The following is a 19,422-nucleotide window of genomic DNA, read 5'->3' on the forward strand; positions in this document are numbered from 1 at the left end:
TCGCTCTACTCTGATTGGGTATGATCCCAGCAACTTCGCTCTCAACAGTGTTTCACTCTGTTTTGCAGATGCAGTCTCAACAAGGAGACTGCCATTCCGGAGTCGAGTTGCATTTCTGACCTTGTCTACGAGTCCGTCGAGCGCGCGTCTGACGTAAAATGGACTAATGTTTTTCATTGTTTTTTCTGTCCCATCCAACGTGATACTAATAAACTTTGGAGGCGGCACTTTAATTATTACCTTCTCAGGGTCCAATTCCATTGCAGTGTTCATCTTATTAACTTCAGTTGTACTGTCTCTTACTATTTTCATTTTCTTTTGTTGCTGTTTTTCTGGAGGGGAAGAGGAGCGCGAAGAGGCCATTTTGAACTGCCCCCCCCCTACGGAACCGTGGGCGTCAGCCTGCCACCTGGGGGGGGGGAAGAAAATGACACCTAAAAATTCTTCGCGGTCTGTGCCGGCCGTGGAGACCCCCCCACAGCCCGATCCCAAGCAACCCACTTCACGCAAGTTACCCTTCAAACTGGTCATTACACACCTAATGGCAAGTCTTACACCAGAGGCGTGTCGCAGTTTTACGCCCCTACCACGGGAATAACCGCCCGTGGCTCCCCACTTTACACTGAACACAACCGCCAGACTACTTCGGCTAACTCCGACCTACCCTCCCAAAGCCGGAGCAATCCGAGATCGCACGCAGCTTCAGGGGACTTGTGGTTGATTACACTGTGACACCCGTACGTCAGCGGTAACACGTCGGAGCGATATATCCGCCCCGGCGAGCAGAGTCGGTCACCGGGACGTTTAAGTTGCTTCGGGCCCCCACTGGGGCTCTATGTGAGTGTACATGACTACAGGTCCGGGCTCCGCACCTAGACTTGCATATAGGGGCAGTATGAAGGGTCCACTATTGCTTTGTTGCTGGGCGCCCTGTTGGGCCACACAAGTCGGAAGTCGCGCTCGAAACCGTGGGACAGGACCACGGAGATAGGAAAGATCTCCACTGGTGAAATGGGAGTTATAAACCTAAGAAACTTAACCTAATAATAGATATAAGAATTAGAAGGGGAAGAAGAATGAAGCCTCATCAGGCATCGTTAACAAATCCTGTCATGGTGGCGGACGTGGCAAGAACAAAACAGCAGGGATGGAGAGGTGAAAATGGCTGTGATGATGTGGTGGGCGTTCCGCATGCAATGGCGGCCGGCGGAGAGAAATAGTGATGAAAAAGGAGAGAGAATGAAGAGGAGTGGTTGGTGATAGGACGAAAAATGGCCGAAAAGAAGAACACGAGAGCCACCATTGCACCCCCCGGTCACCACTTGGAGGAACCCACGTCGACTGGGGATGCAGCTCTGGATCATCACGACCAAAAAGAAGTAAGGTTCACAATCTCTACATTACTGATAACAGGGACTTAACCGCTATAATCATGGAGGTGAAGGAGGGCTTCATAAATTTCTTAAGTGACCATTTCAATCTAGTTGAAAGGATAATTGATATTGTGAAGCCATTTTACGATGTCCAAGAATGCAGATATAAAGGCTGTATTTAATATCATTCACCATGATCTCAATCTATCAGAAATAGATGTTGAGTATTGAGATCTTATGTGTTTTTCAAATATAGATATTCTCCAAGGCAAAATATTTGCATAGAATGTGAAATATTTTGCCTCTTCAGCGAATTACAAAAACCTAGCAAGTCTTTTTGCTCGTATCCTTTTGGCTAAACCTTACAGTGCTGATGTGAAGCGGCTCGTGAATTCAGATACGTCCTTGAAGAGCACGAACCATATCAGAATTAGTACTGAAACCGAGATCCTTTATTTCTTTGTTCACTATAACATGCCACCTCTTGTTGAATGGAATCCTTGAGAAGCAGTACTCTTATCTGCACGAGTTAATTTCTTACATCAATTTTGCATAATTACTACAATAAATTGTTTACATTACTCGTACTTTTCTGTTTATTGTAACTGTGTGTAACTTATAGAATGCAAATTTCCATGAATACAATGCTATTGCTTTCACTTGGTATCTGTTGTCTTTTAATTTTTATTACTGCAAAAAATTAGTTTTATTACTGCACAAATTGTGTATGACTGCACACTAAAAAAACTCTGTAGCAATCGACTAAAGCTGTTTCTGAAATGGCAATGATACTATTAATTAATTAACATTATACTTATAGGTTATGCTTATTTAAGACTTTTTGCATATTAAATGTCATAAGACGAATTAATGGGATTAAAATAACTCCATAAGCATCATGAGATATATTCATGCTGCAAGCTCTCATTAGAACCAATCTGTTAGTCTTCAGTAGGCTATTGGTATTAGTTGGCAGTTGCTCATACCATTTTTCTTTTAACCGCTATGCTGTCCATAGTCCATATAGTCCTTATACCAATATTACATTTAGCACCCTTCGTTAGGTTACATTATGTCAGGTCTTAGATCAGTGTTTCGTCAATTTTATTTATTGTGATGGATACTTACTTTTTATAGCACTTTCGAGCATGAAAATTGTCATATCTACACTCCGACATCACACAATCTACGCAAATGTGTATAATTCATTGTGTTGTGGAAGATATAATATAATATGTAATAACTATTTATCTAATACTAAAGGTGTTCAACCAATTATTTATTGTATTATCTGATAAAGAAAGCAATTTTGTTATCCAATGTTGTAAAGTACCAGTAATCACTATTTAAACTGTAAATAAGAGTAATGCTGACTCTGTTATGTGTTATAAGCAGTAAGTATCCCTAATATTGTCTAATATTATATAATTCCATTACTTATGAAGAGTTACATCTTCATATTATGTAATACTGATACACCATTTCAATCCTCGTAATCAAGCCCACATGGTCTTCTAAATTCTTGTCCACTCTTAAGAATACATTAATTCTAAACTGCAACATATCAAAGAAAATATTGCTTGAGGCGAAGCTGAGAGGAAGGCATTTTATACTACTCATATCCATGTTTCATTGGGGAAAGAAATCAGTAGATTATTTGGAGCCTTTGTTATGCTTCAACTTGAGGAAAATACAAATTTAATATTATAAAATTTTATTTTCTCTCAAACATACTTATATCGGAATATTTTATAGAGGTACATTAAAATTTATGTCGGTACATTTCTCCTAGTCCCGCGACATGGCATTGTGGTCTAAGGTATCCTGCCTAGGACTCGCGTTATGGAATGCACGTTGGTTCGAGTCCTTATGGGAGAAGAAATTTTCTCATGAAATTTCAGCCAGTGTAAAGGACCGGTGCTCACCCAGCACCATGATGCTCTTGGGAAGCTACAATATGTAGTGAAATCCGGTTACGAAAGCCAGCTATAATGGCTGGGGGGATCATCGTGTTGGGCTCTTCAAGGGCTGTGGTGAATTATTATTATTACTATTATTATATTACATTTCTCCTAATCTTAATATGAATTCAGTTTTATTTACCTGTCTCTAATTAAGAAAAAAAGAAGCAGAAAGGTCTCTCATCTGAACATGGTAGGTTTTGAGATGATCAGAGATTAAAAAATTGACAAAACATGTACAGCTTCTTCTTCTTCCTTCATGGCTAAGGCCACAGCCTGTTCTGGCTTCTTGTGAAAACATCCATCCTTAGGTCGACCTTACACTCTTCTGCCATTTGGTTTATATCAAACAATTTCTTTTGGTAGTCTCCCTTTTTCCATTCGGTCATTATGCCCTGTCAATTTCTGTTTCATTTTTAATTTTACCTAATAAAGACGTACATCCTTTTACAGCTCTGAGAAATTTCATATCTATTGCTTGGATTTTTGTCTTTCCCGCTTTCTACATGTCCATGTTTTTACTCCATACATCAATGCTGGAGTTGTCATTTCTTTCTAGAACTTTACTTGCGTCTCTCTTCGTGTTTATCCTTTCAGAGATCTTCTTATTGTTCCACATATGGCGTGGTATCTTCTCCATTCTATCTAGCCAGTCTCATTTTGCCAATCCTTTATGTTGCTGTCTTATCAATCTTCTCCATCCATGTAGTCTGTGGTCTTCCCCTCTACCCCCAGCCTTCAGGGATCCATTCCAACATCTGTCTTGGCAGTCTATTCTCCTCCATCCTCTGAACATGGCCGTGCCATGTCAACTGTTTGCTACGGATATAGTCCACTATAGAATTTTGATATTCCACTTTTCTCCTTTTTTTTTTATGATGATAGTGAAATTTGTAAAGACGTGTCAGCATCAATGGCTATTTGCACCCATATCTCTAGCTTTTTTTGTGGTGAAATTAAATTGTTGTTGCATAACTAAAACACACACTGACTAAAAACGTTGACACATTAAAAAACCAAGCACACTAATATTGGACAAACAAAGTGACTTCTTATATATAATAACATTAAAACGAACATGTAGTAGTCCCAAGACACTGTGAGACAATCATAAAATAATAAAACAAATACTGCCACACAAAATGTGGGTGTGGCAGTGTTACATAACAATCAGTAAAATCTCGGATGAATAAGGTCCGAATAGTAAAGTGTAATCTTCATCTTACGATGTTTGGTGATGTATACACGTCCGCTGATGTGACATATTAATGAATTTAAATACTATTATAGTCACAATCATGCCATGGTATGAAAGAAAAATTTCACAACCTTGAGCGGGAATGGAACCTGCGACTTCCTTCCTTTCATACTGGCGACTCTGTTATAGAGTACTGTCCATAGCGTCTGATCTAGTCAGCACTGCTTATGGCTTGAAAGAAACTTTACAAATGTAATCTTCATCTTACGATGTTTGGTGACGTATACACGTCCGTTGATGTGACATATTAATGAATTTAAATACTATTATAGTCACAATCATGCCATGGTATGAAAGAAAAATTTCACAACTTCGAGCGGGAATCGAACCTGCGACTTCCAAGCCTTTGGCGTGAGACGAACTCGATAGCTCAGTGGTAGAGCGCCTGACCGGAGAACAGGAAGTCGCAGGTTCGATTCCCGCTCGAGGTTGTGAAATTTTTCTTTCATACCATGGCATGATTGTGACTATAATAGTATTTAAATTCAGTAAAGTGTAATTAAAAGAAAGGTAATTAAAATAACCTCCAGATGTAAAGAGTCTGGAGAATAAATAACAATGGGCTAAAAGAACACTAAAACTTAGATCACCTTGTCGAGTTCCATGTTACGTAAATACCTTAAACACTCCATTAACACAGTTAAAATCATTGTCAAGAGTGTCATGTAGTGTTGGACATATTGCATACTGACATCGAGGCCATTCATATTTGCGACAGTCCAATTTTGAACATCAAGCAGATCTTCTGAGGAAATCCATTTCTGTGGATTCTAATTTAGATTTAAATTTTGAATTTAATACCCACATTTCTGCTCTATAAGTTGTCATACTCCGAACTAAGATTTGTACACGTAAATTTATTTTTGTCGTTTTAAAGATTTGTTTGTCCCATTGGATTCCGTTTAAATTTTTATCACTGATCTTCATTTTACAATCCTTTCTCTAATTTCAGTTTCCATTCGACCATGATTAGTAATTTTTGTTCCTAAATTTGAATTCATCACATCCTTTAATCAATACCATTTTCTTTCAAAACTAAAACTAAATCATTTACTTCTTCAGTTCCAATTACCAGTAATTAGTTTTCTCCATTTATTGTTAGTCAGAAGTTACTGTATTATTCTTTCAGTTTTCTTGGCATTAATATGTTAAATCATCAGATCGTTGGTGTAATTAATTGACCAATATTACAATATTACTTATCATTATAACACCAATTTGATTGTTTACTATAAGGGAAAACAAAATTCCACTATGTAATTTAGATATCGTAGAAGCAAATTATATCTGATGATGCTGTAAAAGGCGAAAACGTTTATACATTATTTATATTTAACATGTATTAACAAATGTTAATATTAAATTGATAAGTCATAAGATTGAACATTTTTAACATTACTTAAGGTATTTAATAAGTGACTTATCTGAAAATCAAAACATGAATTGGAAATTACAATTAGTGTTGTCATTGATGTTAAAACTGGCTTTGTGGATGTGTAGGAATGAGTAAACTTTTTTGCTGTCCTTGTTTATTATTTTCTCGTGAAAAATCTGTGTGGAATGATACAGATTATAATGATTTAAATAATATTTACAGATCCAGAAACAACACAAAGATTCTGCAACTCACCTCAAAGAAAAAAGGTAATTTTATAGAACTGTAACTTTTAATTAACAATAATGTTACTTTTATTTACAACAATCACACACCCGTCAACAATGGGTATTCCACTCAACACAGCAACACAGTAGTCGTTATTGCCCTCCACAGCACGACAATGATTATTATTGAGAAGAAGAACAATATACTTCTAATTTTAACTAATGTTCACAAAGCACTATTTACAAAACAAAACTGTCAGTTCTCAGTTCACAGTTTGTTCGCCTTGGCTAGTTCTTCTAGCTCACTCAGTCAAGTTCACGGTACATCGAACCCCAGGCCTTCTAGGTACAGTTCACTGCACTTCGAACCCAAGACTTCCGGACGCGTTGCCTTCACCTGGATGCTGCCACAGTTACTCAAGTTCACTGCACTTCGAATACGTCTCTGCTAACTAGCTCTCTCGCAGCTGACTGGCTGACAAACTTAGACTAAGCTGACTTGAAGGCTGCTCTCGCCCCCTTTTTTTATTTACTAAATCACACGTTATTGAATGTACTACTTCGCGTTATTTCTACAACAATCAGCTTGCGTGGCTCTGCGAAACTTCAAGATTCCCCCCTGCTCCGGGCCACACCACACCTTGCACTACTGTCTTCGTGCTACGAGTTGGCGGGTGGAGTAGATAGACGGGACGGGGGGACTTCACGCTACACTCTGACCTGAAAACGTCAGTCCACTTACCTGGCTACAGGGGAACGAAGTCAGACATAAAAGATTCTTCATCTTCGGTGTTGCTGTCGTTATGGCTATCATCATCACTCTCATCACTGCTGTCATCATCACTGGTGTCCGCGTCGCCAACATTAATGATGAACTCGTCTATAACGTCCTCCATTATTGCATCTTTCTCCCAGTAATAGTTTTCAATATCACTCACATGTTTACAGTATCCAGTCCAGTCTTCTTTAGTTACAGATTTGAGTCCTTCTTGCACAAGTTCTTGCAGTCTTATCAGTGACATGTCACCCGTTGTGTTATGTGACCTTACATAGTTCTTAACACTACTCCAAGCTAATTCAATAGCGCTTAGGTCACACATATACGGTGGTAACCTGACGACAGTGTGACCATGATTTGCAAATATCGTATCTATTTGGTACACTTTTTGCTTAGGACGAATTTGTTCAATTAACGAAAAAAGAGTGAACTTCCTCATATTTTCTTCACATGGCACTCCATGCCTTCGCAGGTAGTCCAACATTTCTTTTTTTACCGCTGATTTGGTTGGTACCTTATCTAATTGTTTTCCATGATAGGGCGCATTGTCCATGACGATTACAGATGGAGTAGACAGATTGGGATTAACTTTTTTAATCACCCACTTTTCGAAATTGTAAGAGTTCATCTGTCTGTGATAGTCGCCTGTTGCTGTCCCCGCCTTGTATACTAATTCGCATCCTTCAACAAACCCATTAATCACACCCAGATGGACAACAATGAGTCTGTTAGACGCATTAACGGTAGTCAAAACTCCCGTAACGTCTTTATGCTGCCAGCACTTGCGAAACGTTAAATTGGTGTCTACCCATGTCTCGTCCAGGTACAAGATTGGTTTACCCTCTTCCCTAAGCTTTCTAATTGCCTGTAGGTATCTACACCTCCAATTTACAATGTTTTCCCTTTCAATTAAAAATTTTCGTCTCGATGCACACTTCTTCCATCTGAAACCCATTTCCTTTAGTATTCGTCGTAATGTTGTCGCCTTCCATTTGAAATCAATTCTGTCTTTTAACACAGGCAAAAGTTTCTTGCAGCTTGGTACTACTTTCTTGTTCAGATAAAAATCCTCAATTATGTCCTTTATCACTCTCCGGTCAAAGTCATCTACATTTGCGTTCCGATAGTCTGGACGTTTCCGTTTTTTTCCAGGTGTCGACAAAACACTTTCTTCTTCTTTGTAGTCTTTCATTTCTTTCCTTATACGCTGTATCGTTCTTGTAGATACATTACAATACTTTCTTGCCCTTTCTGCAGATTTCGTAACAGGAATGCTAAGACATTGTTGTTCTTTTTCTTCATCACAGCATTTTATCACATTTGCAATAATATTTCTTTCTCCGCTATGGATTGTCAGTCCTTGTTTCCTCTTTTTCGACATATTTACAATTATTTGCAATTAATAAACCGCTATGTAAGCCTAAACTACCACTATACAATAATAAAAACTCCACTAACTGTATTATTATCAACTATATTAACACCAGAAAAAAAACCTATTATTAAAGACTTGCGATATATTGAAACTATTCTTGTTGAAACAAATAAAACACAACCAAACGCCACTATTATTTCACAGACCCGCAGACATTCTCAAATATACGTGCAGTAGATGTTTGTGAAACAGGAATACTGGCGTGAACAGCGCGATGCGCATGCGCGACTGTTACCCCTCCGCCCCGTCTAGATACTTTTCGCGACTTCTCCTGGCGTGACAACAGTAGATGTGTTCGCAACTTCCCCGACATCCTGCGCCTCCACTCTGCCGGACCCTCCTTCCTGTGCGCCTCCTTCCTCCCCAGACGCGCACGAATGTTGCGGCCTGCCGCCACAGAACATTTGAATGACATTGCAAGGCACGACAGTTTACTTAAAACACACTTAGAATACCCCACTATGTCTCGTGGCATTTCATCTTCGATTCAGAAATTTCAGAATGACTTGATATTTTCAGTGGGTGATGTCATGGGTGAAAAATTAGGAAAGAGATTTGTAAAGCTCCTTTTGTAGCTCTAATTCTGGGTGAGAGCTCTGACATAATATGTAGTACGAAATAGCAGTTATCTTCAATTCTGCGATATGTAACAGATGTTGACGTTGAAGGAGTTTTAAAATGCACACACATCAGCAAGGACAGTCTACAAATCCTCTTCTTGAACGTGCTCTCGAAGTCATTAACAATTTTGACTGCACTGAGAAAATTATTGCTCAAACCTTCGATGGAGGACCTGTCAAGGCGTGAGAACATAATGGTTTACATGCAAAATTTCACAACTGTAAGTCAGTGATTTTTGTGCACACTACTCACATGAACTAAGACGCGTGTTATCTCAGTCTGCCAATTTTATGAAACAAGTAAAAGTGATCTTCGCTAATCTTGCTGGATTTTCGATTTTTTTCTCTAAATCATCAAAGTTGGATTGTTTTATTTGAATCAATAATAGATCATGAAGATTGTGTGAAATGGACAACGAAATTGTCGTTTGTGCACGAGGGCTGTTAAGCCTACTGAAGGACTTTGATTTTATTTTCTGCCAAAAGTATCCGCTGCAATATTCCCAAACTCTGAAATTTTGTTTCAAATACTGCGAAAAAGGTAACAGATGTTGCTTTCTGTAATACAAAAATTAATAATTTCGAGGAGTACAAGCAAGGACTGGGAAATTACTTTGAGGAATTTTGGGAATGCTTGGATGATTTTGCTGCTGAAAATTATTCTCAGTCTGAAAGATCATGGCTGGATGCAATCCCAGGAGAGGATAAGAAAATTGTATATATGCGCTTGTTCAATGAATTCCTGGATGTTATCAGAATTAATATTCGCCAAAGGTTTGCTGAAAATTCCAAATTGCAGTTTTTGAGTCTGCTTGATCATTCACAATTTACCACCTTTGCAAATTCGTTCCCTGAAGAAATATTGTTAAATTTAAAAGAAAACTATTAAGCTTATTTTGATTTACTGTATAATCAACAGTACCGGTATAGTTGATCTCGTTATGTGCACTTTCGTCTTTCGTGCTTTATGTAAACATGGTCACACTTCGATCTGGTAAATATCCATATAACTTATGCTACAAGGAAATTATAAAGAAAATTTGAAAATTCAACTCAAACATTCATCAATATGCGGCTATTTCCAAGAACACAACTCCCGCAAATAACGAAAGCAGACTACTGTATTTTAAACATAAAAAAAATCATATACCTATGCCAAAATGTCCTACGAAGCCACTGCATAGTACAGATATCTGGAACTCATACGCTATTTGGAAAATGTAACTGCAAAGATTGTGTTCTACAAAATTATTAAATAGAACTAGTAACGTATTGGTAAACGTGTATAGCCTACAGGCTACATTCCTATTAAACTGATTTTCATTACTGTGTAGCATTTTTAAAAGCAATCTAATTTTGTGGCATTCCATACAAATCTGAATGTTCATCATAGAACATACTTGCCTTATTTTATGGCTTTAATTAATAATGTTCAAACTCGTTTAACTGTAAAGCGGCATGATGTCTATAAATATGGGATTTTGGGTATCTTGTATCAAGTCCATAAGGGTCAAGATTTTTTTAATAAGGGAAATCTGTACAATATGGAGCACCTAATAACCTTCATGGCAACGATTAATCTTAAGCTGATTGACAATTTCTTTATCAGAGTCTTCAAAGGAAGGACACTCGTCACAGTTTTTGGCTCTTAGACGGTTTCCTGTAACACAACAAACTTGCAGTCTCTCACATGTAAAACGGCAATCCTATAGTACTACAGTGAGAGCACAATACATCCTAGAGAGAACATTATTATAGAGGAAAGAAAATAAATTAAATCTTGCCTTATCTTACTTTCTTTGTACAAAAAAAAATTACATAGCAATGGTTTAACATATTACACGTAATAAAATACCAAATAGTTTTATTAATGTTGTACAATTTTGAGAATGCAATCAGAATGCATGAAACTCTGATGTAGGTATGACCTGAAGGAATGACCCATGGAATGTTTGGACATCAACAAGTGCAAGAGCCATAGTACAAGAGCTAGTACATTCGTTGTAACATCTGCAGATATCGGCAGCCTTCAAGACTCCTGCCATAGAGGCACCCCCACAGCACGTGGAGAGACAGTATTGCTATTGTGACGTAGTTCTTCAACATAGTCCATGATCTGTCAACAAGAGGGATATAGCGAAATTCATACATTCTGAACTGAATGGAAAAGGGGAAAGCTTATCCCTATCAACAATTCCATGAGGGATACAATACAACGAAGTTAGCTCTGTCCATAATTAATGTGATTGTAGTTAGTGGGATTTAAAAAGGGCGCGTCAGCTACTACGGCTATTGCGCCCTTATCTAAAATTTTTTCAAAAACAAAAACACTATCATAAGCTAAGAGTAAACATGAGCTGAAAAACGTTGTCACATTAAAATCAGGTACACAAATACAGAGTGTAACAAAAGTTTCTGTAACAGTTTGTTAAAATTATTCTCTTGTTTAGTTTCCATTTTCTCAAGAACCATGACCAAATTTTATGATGCAGGAGTTGGCACTATTTGATTGCGGTGTGATCCAATCCTTTATTAATAATTTGCCGGAAAATGTCCCATTGTTGGAGACAGATGTTCAATATCAGTGAGTTAAGTGTAAGTTAATTTGTAGTAAAATTAGGTAGCGTAAATTACGAGGTCATAAATTTTTCCTGTATTCTGTGATTTAATTCTGATGACTATTGTTCTATATTCTTTAATCAATAAATTTTCCTGGAGCATGGTTGAAATTAAATGTCATTTTCTTCCAATATGATTATTCATAACACAAATATATAACAAAAGTTTCTGGTACATATCAGGAATTATTATTACATCCTTATTTTTCTGTACTTTCCGGATAATAAACAAATTAAATGTAATTTTTAATACATAATTTTAATAAACGATACCGACACTCATTTTTAAATACTCAGGTCACTATGACACCAACAAAACGTGAGCATGCTCGGTCTCAAGTTCAAGTCTTGGTCAAGACTAGAAAATCAGTAGTATATTATATTGCCAGGTTATTGAAAATGTCACCAGCAACAGTTTTAAAATGGAAGAATCAATCGGATGGTTCTGTTTCTGATGCTAAATGATCAGGTCGACAAAGCAAAGTGTCACCTCAACCAAAAAGGAAAATAAGGGAGTGGGTAAAGGACAATGTTGGTGTAGGAACTCGGGCTGTGGCTGAAAGGCTGAATTTTTCGGAGTGTTACCTCTCTATAAACAAAAAAAATTCACACATGACAATCAGTAGGCATATTGTGTATAGACATACAACATAGTCAACTCTGGATATAGTGAACTCGGTTATAGTGAAACTAAATCATTGGTCCTGACCTGCATACATTAAAAAGTACATTAACATTTCCATTTATAGTGAACCCTCGCTTCAGTTGTAGTGAACCTTGTATCCTGACAAATTCTTACTTGAAGTTAGACTTTCTTGTATAAAATTGAAAGAATGTGTTGAGAACAACATTATAAGTTTCTTACTCCTTTAGTCAAAGGACGAAGGTAGGATTAGTGATTCCTAGACAATGAGCTGTACTGTAAATCAGGCAATGCGTGATGATCTTGCCTCACTCCACCGTCTAATCCTCCACTGTCAAAGGGTTGCCTTTTGTTCTCAGAAACATTTCTATTATAATGGATAGCATCGAAACAACGGAAAATGAAATGCCTTCTTTTATTAAAAGGGAATGGACATTATGTCCAGAGCATAAAAAAGGTAAGATTTCGATGACTCTCAGACTCCATCAACCCTCTCCCAGTTTCCATTAAGTGACCTGGGAAATTCCAAGGTTGAGTACACAGTCACACCATAACAGAATTTGTCATTTATACCTTATCTAGTGTTCTAACAGTGAATGTACTGTATAAAAATGTCGAAGTGTGAAGTGTTTTCTTTGGAAGATAAGGCAAATATTATAAGTGACATTGAATGTAGTCTTTTGCAAGCGCACGTGGGTCGACAGCATAGTTTAAGTAAATCAACTGTGAGTAACAGTATACAGTGTAATCCATTCCACAAAAATGAAATATTTTATTTTCTTGTTTACAATTTCATTCATTTCTGTCATTTAAGATTATGGGAGACACCTCGGATATAGTGAACTTTGGATTCCGCAGAGGTTCACTATATCTGGAGTTGACTGTATTGCGTTTCTCATGCAAGATGGAGCCAGGGCCCATACAACTAAGGGTACAATGGACACAATAAAGAATTCTGGCATAAAAGTCTGCACAGACTGGCTTGGAAATTCTCCACATTTAAATACCATTGAGCACCTGTGGAACAAATTACAAAACAGTGTGTTTCAAGCACCCAGACCTAGAAATCGCAATGAACTATTGCCTGAGTGTTGGAAGAGTGGGAATCCATTACTCAGGGAGACATTTTCAGACTCTCAGATAGTTTTGGTAGGCGTGTGTTGTAGTATCTTGAAAAAAAAAAAGGATATAACACTAACTACTGAAGAACAGTAATGAAAGGACTGTTCACTAGGCTGAAAAGTGGCGTTATTTTGTGATATTTACCATCAAATATAAAAAATAAAATTTCACTGTACCAGAAACTTTTGTTACATCGTGTATATTACTAACAAGGTGATTCCTTAAACCAATTATAAAAATGGCCAATTATTGGACACCGGACTAAGTTTAAAAGAGCAACCATAAAATGATAAAACAAATGCCATCAGACACAAATAATCTGGAGATTTAACAACAATAAAACTCTATATACTTTCTTTCATTGTTTCAATCTTATTTAATAAGCAATGTCAAATATCCTTTCAATGTGCTTTCATACAAGAATTGTTATAAATCGTTATCTTAATTCCAAAACCTCGTAATTATTTTCGATTTTCACTTTTTGCGGGGTTTTGAAAATATATCCACAGAGAGACAAGTTAAATGGTTTTGTTAGCCCAATATTAGCACTAGTATTCTTAATTAAGCTTCAATGCTTTATCAGTAGATGGATCTGTGGGTATACTTAAAAAAACGCACAAAAAGCGAAAATCGACATTTGAGCAAGTTACGAGGTTTTTGAATTAAGGTAAGGAAATATAAAACTTATATAGAAAGAGGCATTTAACACTTCACTTTCTTTTCTGTTAAATTATCTGCTTATTTAATTTAATTTATTAAAACTTTCTACAACTTGCTGTATGTTACCTAATCTGACAAAGTACGTAACATGATTTAATAAAAACAAAATCAGGGAAATTTAAAGAGCGTGGTTACATGTAGGAGAAACACACACAATAATAATTTCAAGGGCAAAATTGTTCTGGGGCCGGGTATCGATCCCGGGACCTCTAGTTGAATGTACCAGCGCTCTGCCAACTGAGCTACCCAGGAACTCCACCCAACACCATCTCAACTTTTCCCTTTATATCCACACAACTCGTGTGGGCTGACGAAATGCCAGAGACCCACATCGAGTGCACACAATCTCTGTGTGACTTGGAATTGTGGTTTTTCTGTTAACGTACACAGTGATGTGTCGGGTGGAGTTCCCAGGTAGCTCAGTTGGCAGAGCGCTGGTACGTTCAACCAGAGGTTTCGGGATTGATACCCGGCCCCGGAACAATTTTTCCCTTGAAATTATTCAAATCTCCTTTACAGGGAGCTTTACCTGAAAGACTAGATTTGCACATACAATAATATCATTTATATTTTATGTATTGTATAAATGATTTCGTATGAACTATAGAGATCCTTTAATAGCCAAAATGGATAAATTGATGCATTCATTTCTAGGGATCCCAAGTGTTTAAAAAAAAAATACACTACAAATTTTGGTATAATGTCCCCTTTGCTCCTATCAAAGGTCCTATTACATTAATTGAGGAGATGTTGTCTTTGTCTTTGAAGTAGGCAATCATTGGTTCGTAAATCTGTCGTTTTTTTTATCTACTTCTTTTGGCTGACTAGCATTGGTCTCATAGCTGATGATGGTGTCTAAAATATATGCAGTTTCCTGTGCAAGGTTGATGGCAATGACGTCAATCGTTCTGTTCCCATGTTTATCAGCAATGCATATGACTTCTTCATTGACTTCATAACCCTTCCAAGAAATGGCACCTGCAAATTTTGTTCTTATTCTATGGTGCCTCAACTTCTTGAGAAAGTCTTCTTGTGGGCATGAGAACATGGGACAAACTGTATGGTTCGCTGCAGAATCTACATATGACTACCTCTCGAATACAACCAGGAAGAGCCAGGACAAGAACAAAGTTATATTACAGTTTCAGGGGTTCTTTCCATTCTGAGTTAGAAAATCCATTCAAAGTCTCTAGCCCCTATTTACTGATGTACAGGGTGATCTGTTTGAGTATGGATAAAATAAAAACACCGTAAAATATTTACAACTGAACTTTATTTGCTGAAACTTTGTGCATACAACACTGAAAGATGAAAGATTTATTTTATTTTATTGGGTATACCTCAGAGCTCAACATGACCCCCATTGCGCACCCTGCACAACTCATAATGGCGATGCAATTCAACCCATGTCCATTGTAACATAAGAGGGGTGATTTGTTGAAAATCTTTACTCTCAGATCATCAATGTTCCTGGGTTTCTGTGAATAGACAATGTCTTTAACAAAACCCCACATGAAGATGTCAGGAGGGTTTAGATCTGGGGAGTTTAGGGGTCAAGCCAAGAGATAGCTGCTTCTCATACTAGGTTTCGCCTGCGACCTCCTGCATGTTTTTTAAACACAGAACCTGTTTCTACAAATGTTCGATACCACAATATTATGGAATCGTATTTAGGAACATTACGTACACCATACTCACGTCGAAATTCCCTCTGAACTCTTTTAACACTCTCAAATTTAGCATACTAAAGAACACATTGTGCCTGCTGTTGATTTGTAGTAGCCATTTTAATCATCTACAATTTTCATTTGTCCTTTCAGATTATGCATTGTTGATTGTCATATATGGAAACTCCCATCTTTTAATAATAATATAACCAGCAAGAAATTTTTCCCACTATCATAATAGCTTTATAATAATAAATTAATATTATCCATAGCCAAATGGATCAGACTGTATATTCTTGGTACAGAATAGCTCCTTTACTGTGAATTCTCAGTTCACACCATCATATTGCTGGACTCAAAAGATGAATAATGTATTATAACTTGGCATTGTACATTTAAAACTTTCAGGAAATCAGTGAATCTAGAGTTAAACAATGTCATCTTGGAAATTGCTGACTAGTTCAAGTATACATTATAGATTTGAAATGAGTGAACAAGAAATATGTTAACGTAATTTCAGAGAAACTTAATACATATTGTGATTTACGACAAGACTTTTTACAGAATAGTACAAAATATGATATTCTCCTCTCAACTACGCCTATACACAGTAAACATCCATACCTTAATCCTCATCCCATGAACTGCGTAGCCCACAAGGCCTGATAAATTCCTGATAGTTTGAATGAAACCATTTGTTTATAGCTGAAACATAAACGTAAAAGAAAGCAATTAAGTATAGTGAGATAAAAAATGATATGCTATTTTTATTCATAATATTACGGTATTAAAACTATACAAGGTAAAATAATTTTAATTTGTAATGTTTCTGTTACTTCAATTGTTTTCTAATAATCAACCAACAAAAATTAATTATTAATTTGTATTTATTCCATGAATATTTGCATGTTCATGTACTGTTGGAATCCATACCTTATGCAGTACATATCCCATTAACACCTGAGCTATCTTGGCAATAATGTCTCCAAAAGAGAAGTATTATATTTCCATAGACAGATTTACTATCTTTATGAATACATGCGTGTTAAAATCGTTTTGAGTAGTTTCTAATATTACATGTAAATATAATGGACATGCAAAAATTTTCACTAAAAATATTTATACAATTTTTTTGTCTGATCCACGGCTTTCTACAAAAAAAGAATATATTTTTTTAACAAACTTCTCTAAAGAGGAATAAGTCTTATCCATATTTACCAGAACATTGTTAATTAATTTTGTACATAGGTAAGCCTACATATCACGAAAATCTATGCCAGCGAAATTACAGACTTCGCATGTGCAGTGCCATAAACCTGAACCATGAGTATTTCTAATGATCAGATAGCTACTATTGCACTTTTTGCTCATTATTATTTGGGAGAATATATATTACTTTATCAATGACAGTGCTAAATTCCTAATCTAATTCTTTTCATTAAAATTATGATGAATTCTGAAAATACAGAGGGCCAAGAACGACCAACTGACTGCTGGTATCACATCTACATGCTTCAACAGACGTTAGTGATCATTCAACCAGTAGTATGAGGGTACTGCGTGGTTAGTATGATGATCCCCCCAGCTGTTATAGCGGATTTTCAAAACCGAGTGCTCACTACTTACTGTAGCCTCCCAAATTCATCATGATACTGGATGAGTATTGGTCCCATACACTGGCTGAAATTTCATGAGATAATTTCTTTCCCCTTGAGGACTCGAACCAGGGTGCATATTGTAACGTGGGTCCAGACATGATGCCTTAGACCATGATGCTATGGTACGGGACAAAAATTCAAGTAACACAGACATAAAAATACATGGGTCATTCGAAAATTAGTGGCAACACTATAATCAAAATAAAAAAAAATTATTTATTAAAAAATTGACATAATTATAGTTATTAAAAGTAACAATCTCTGGAAGAGTGTCACTTTGCTCTAAGCTTCTAATTGACTTCTCTACAGCTATTATAGTGACCTGTTTATAAAGTTTACCCCTCTCAGTGGTTCTTTCATCTTAGAGAATAGTTGTAATTACAGGAACTCATATTCGAAGAACACACAGGATGCTCTAGAATTTCTCAGTTCCATCTGTTAAATTAACAACTTGGGCAGCCACGTGACAATGAACATCATGAAGCACAATGGGATGAATATTCAAGAGAGTTGGGCGCTTCTGGTGCAGGACTGATCGTAAATGGTGTTCCAAAAATGACTGTAATATGCAGCATCCACGCACATTCCAATGGGAAGAGAATGAGTGATTAATACATCTTCATAATCATAAACAATAAACGTAATTACTCTGCTATTATCTGCATTTTTGGTCTCAGGGCGTTGCAGATAACAGTCTTATTATTACAACCACTGCATATAGAGTATAAGGCTGGGTTTACACATTGCGATTTTGCAAGACCGATTTTGTGGGACGACAACAACACATTAGTTTAAATGGAACGGTGTACACATTGCTGCAGAATCGGAGCTTGCGGGATGGGACTACAGCATGCTGCAGTTTTGCAGGATGCCGCACGGCGGGATGTAAGACTACAACTCATGGATTCAAATGGTGGTGTTTACACAGTGCAGTTTTGCAGGATCCCGCACGGGGAGTTTTACAACTATAACTCAAGCATTCAGGTAGTGACGTTCACACAGTTCAGTTGTTATCTGTTTGTTTGTGGTCCTGTGCGTGATGTTCGACACAGACAGATTTATTCAGTGTATTCAAGAACACCCATCATTATGGGAGAAAGGGTGTAAAGATTACATGGACAAAAATGTAAGAGAGAAGAGCTGGATTATTGTGGGGGAAAATATGTTTCCATTATGGCAACAAATGACGGAAGCGGAGAAGCAGGAACAAGGTAAGGAAAATTACTTCAACATTAAAATAATATTTCCCAATCAAATGAATGTTTTAATTTGCACACAATATTAAGTCTCTAAATTCGGTATTAAGTTCTGCTATACAATTTGCATTATGAGTGACATGAACATATATGTGGTCGATGTATATTTTACACATAATTTCTCTGGAAAGGTACTGCTCCAGGTCCCATAAAGTAATCGGCAAAAAAATTTCGAACTTCCAATCCATTTGCACGAACGGCTAGTCCACAGTCATTCACTTCCACAAAGGGATGGGTTTCAGCATCTTCAAAGTTAACACCGTCCCTTTTGCGAACAAAATTGTGCAGTATGCAACATGCCTTTATTACGTCATCAACGAAATTAGGCTGGACAAGCAGAGGAGAGTGAAAAACCCGCCACTTATTAGCCATAATTCCAAACGCACACTCTACTGTATGCATGCATCTCGACAGTCTGTAATTAAAAACCCTTCGGCGAGGAGTTAAGTTCGCGTGCTGGGTATGGCCGCAGAAGATTAGTATTCAGTTTGAAAGCTTCATCTCCCACAAAAACCAAAGGCTGGGGTTGTGTTTGTGTGCTCGGCAAACACCTAGGTAGGGAAAGTTTAGCGTACCGGAGTATAATTTCTTCCCTAACGAACTGTCTCGAAATACAGTCGAATCTCCTTCTTTGCCATAAGCTTCGACATCTATGGCAACGAAACGAAGACTTGCATCTGCAACGGCCATTAATAAAACAGAATAAAATTT

General features: G+C 37.1%; 1 protein-coding gene across 3 annotated transcripts in view; it reads right to left on the bottom strand.

Moving 5' to 3' along the window:
- Positions 1 to 10,775: 10,775 nt before the first annotated feature.
- Positions 10,776 to 19,422, bottom strand: part of LOC138690937 (prolyl 4-hydroxylase subunit alpha-1-like) — a 265,004-nt gene continuing 256,357 nt past the window's right edge. The window contains exons 10-11 of one of the 3 annotated variants that reach the window (XM_069812510.1): positions 16,422 to 16,502; positions 10,776 to 11,143 (exon numbers count right to left, since the gene is read on the bottom strand). In XM_069812510.1, coding sequence (XP_069668611.1) covers positions 16,423 to 16,502 — 80 coding nt within the window. In that variant the 3' untranslated portion in view covers positions 10,776 to 11,143; position 16,422. The remainder of the gene's footprint in view (positions 11,144 to 16,421; positions 16,503 to 19,422) is intronic. The other 2 variants (XM_069812511.1, XM_069812512.1) reach the window with 2 other exon arrangements.

This window comes from Periplaneta americana, chromosome 16, assembly GCF_040183065.1.
Source record: "Periplaneta americana isolate PAMFEO1 chromosome 16, P.americana_PAMFEO1_priV1, whole genome shotgun sequence".
NCBI classification, from domain to species: Eukaryota; Metazoa; Arthropoda; class Insecta; order Blattodea; family Blattidae; genus Periplaneta; species Periplaneta americana.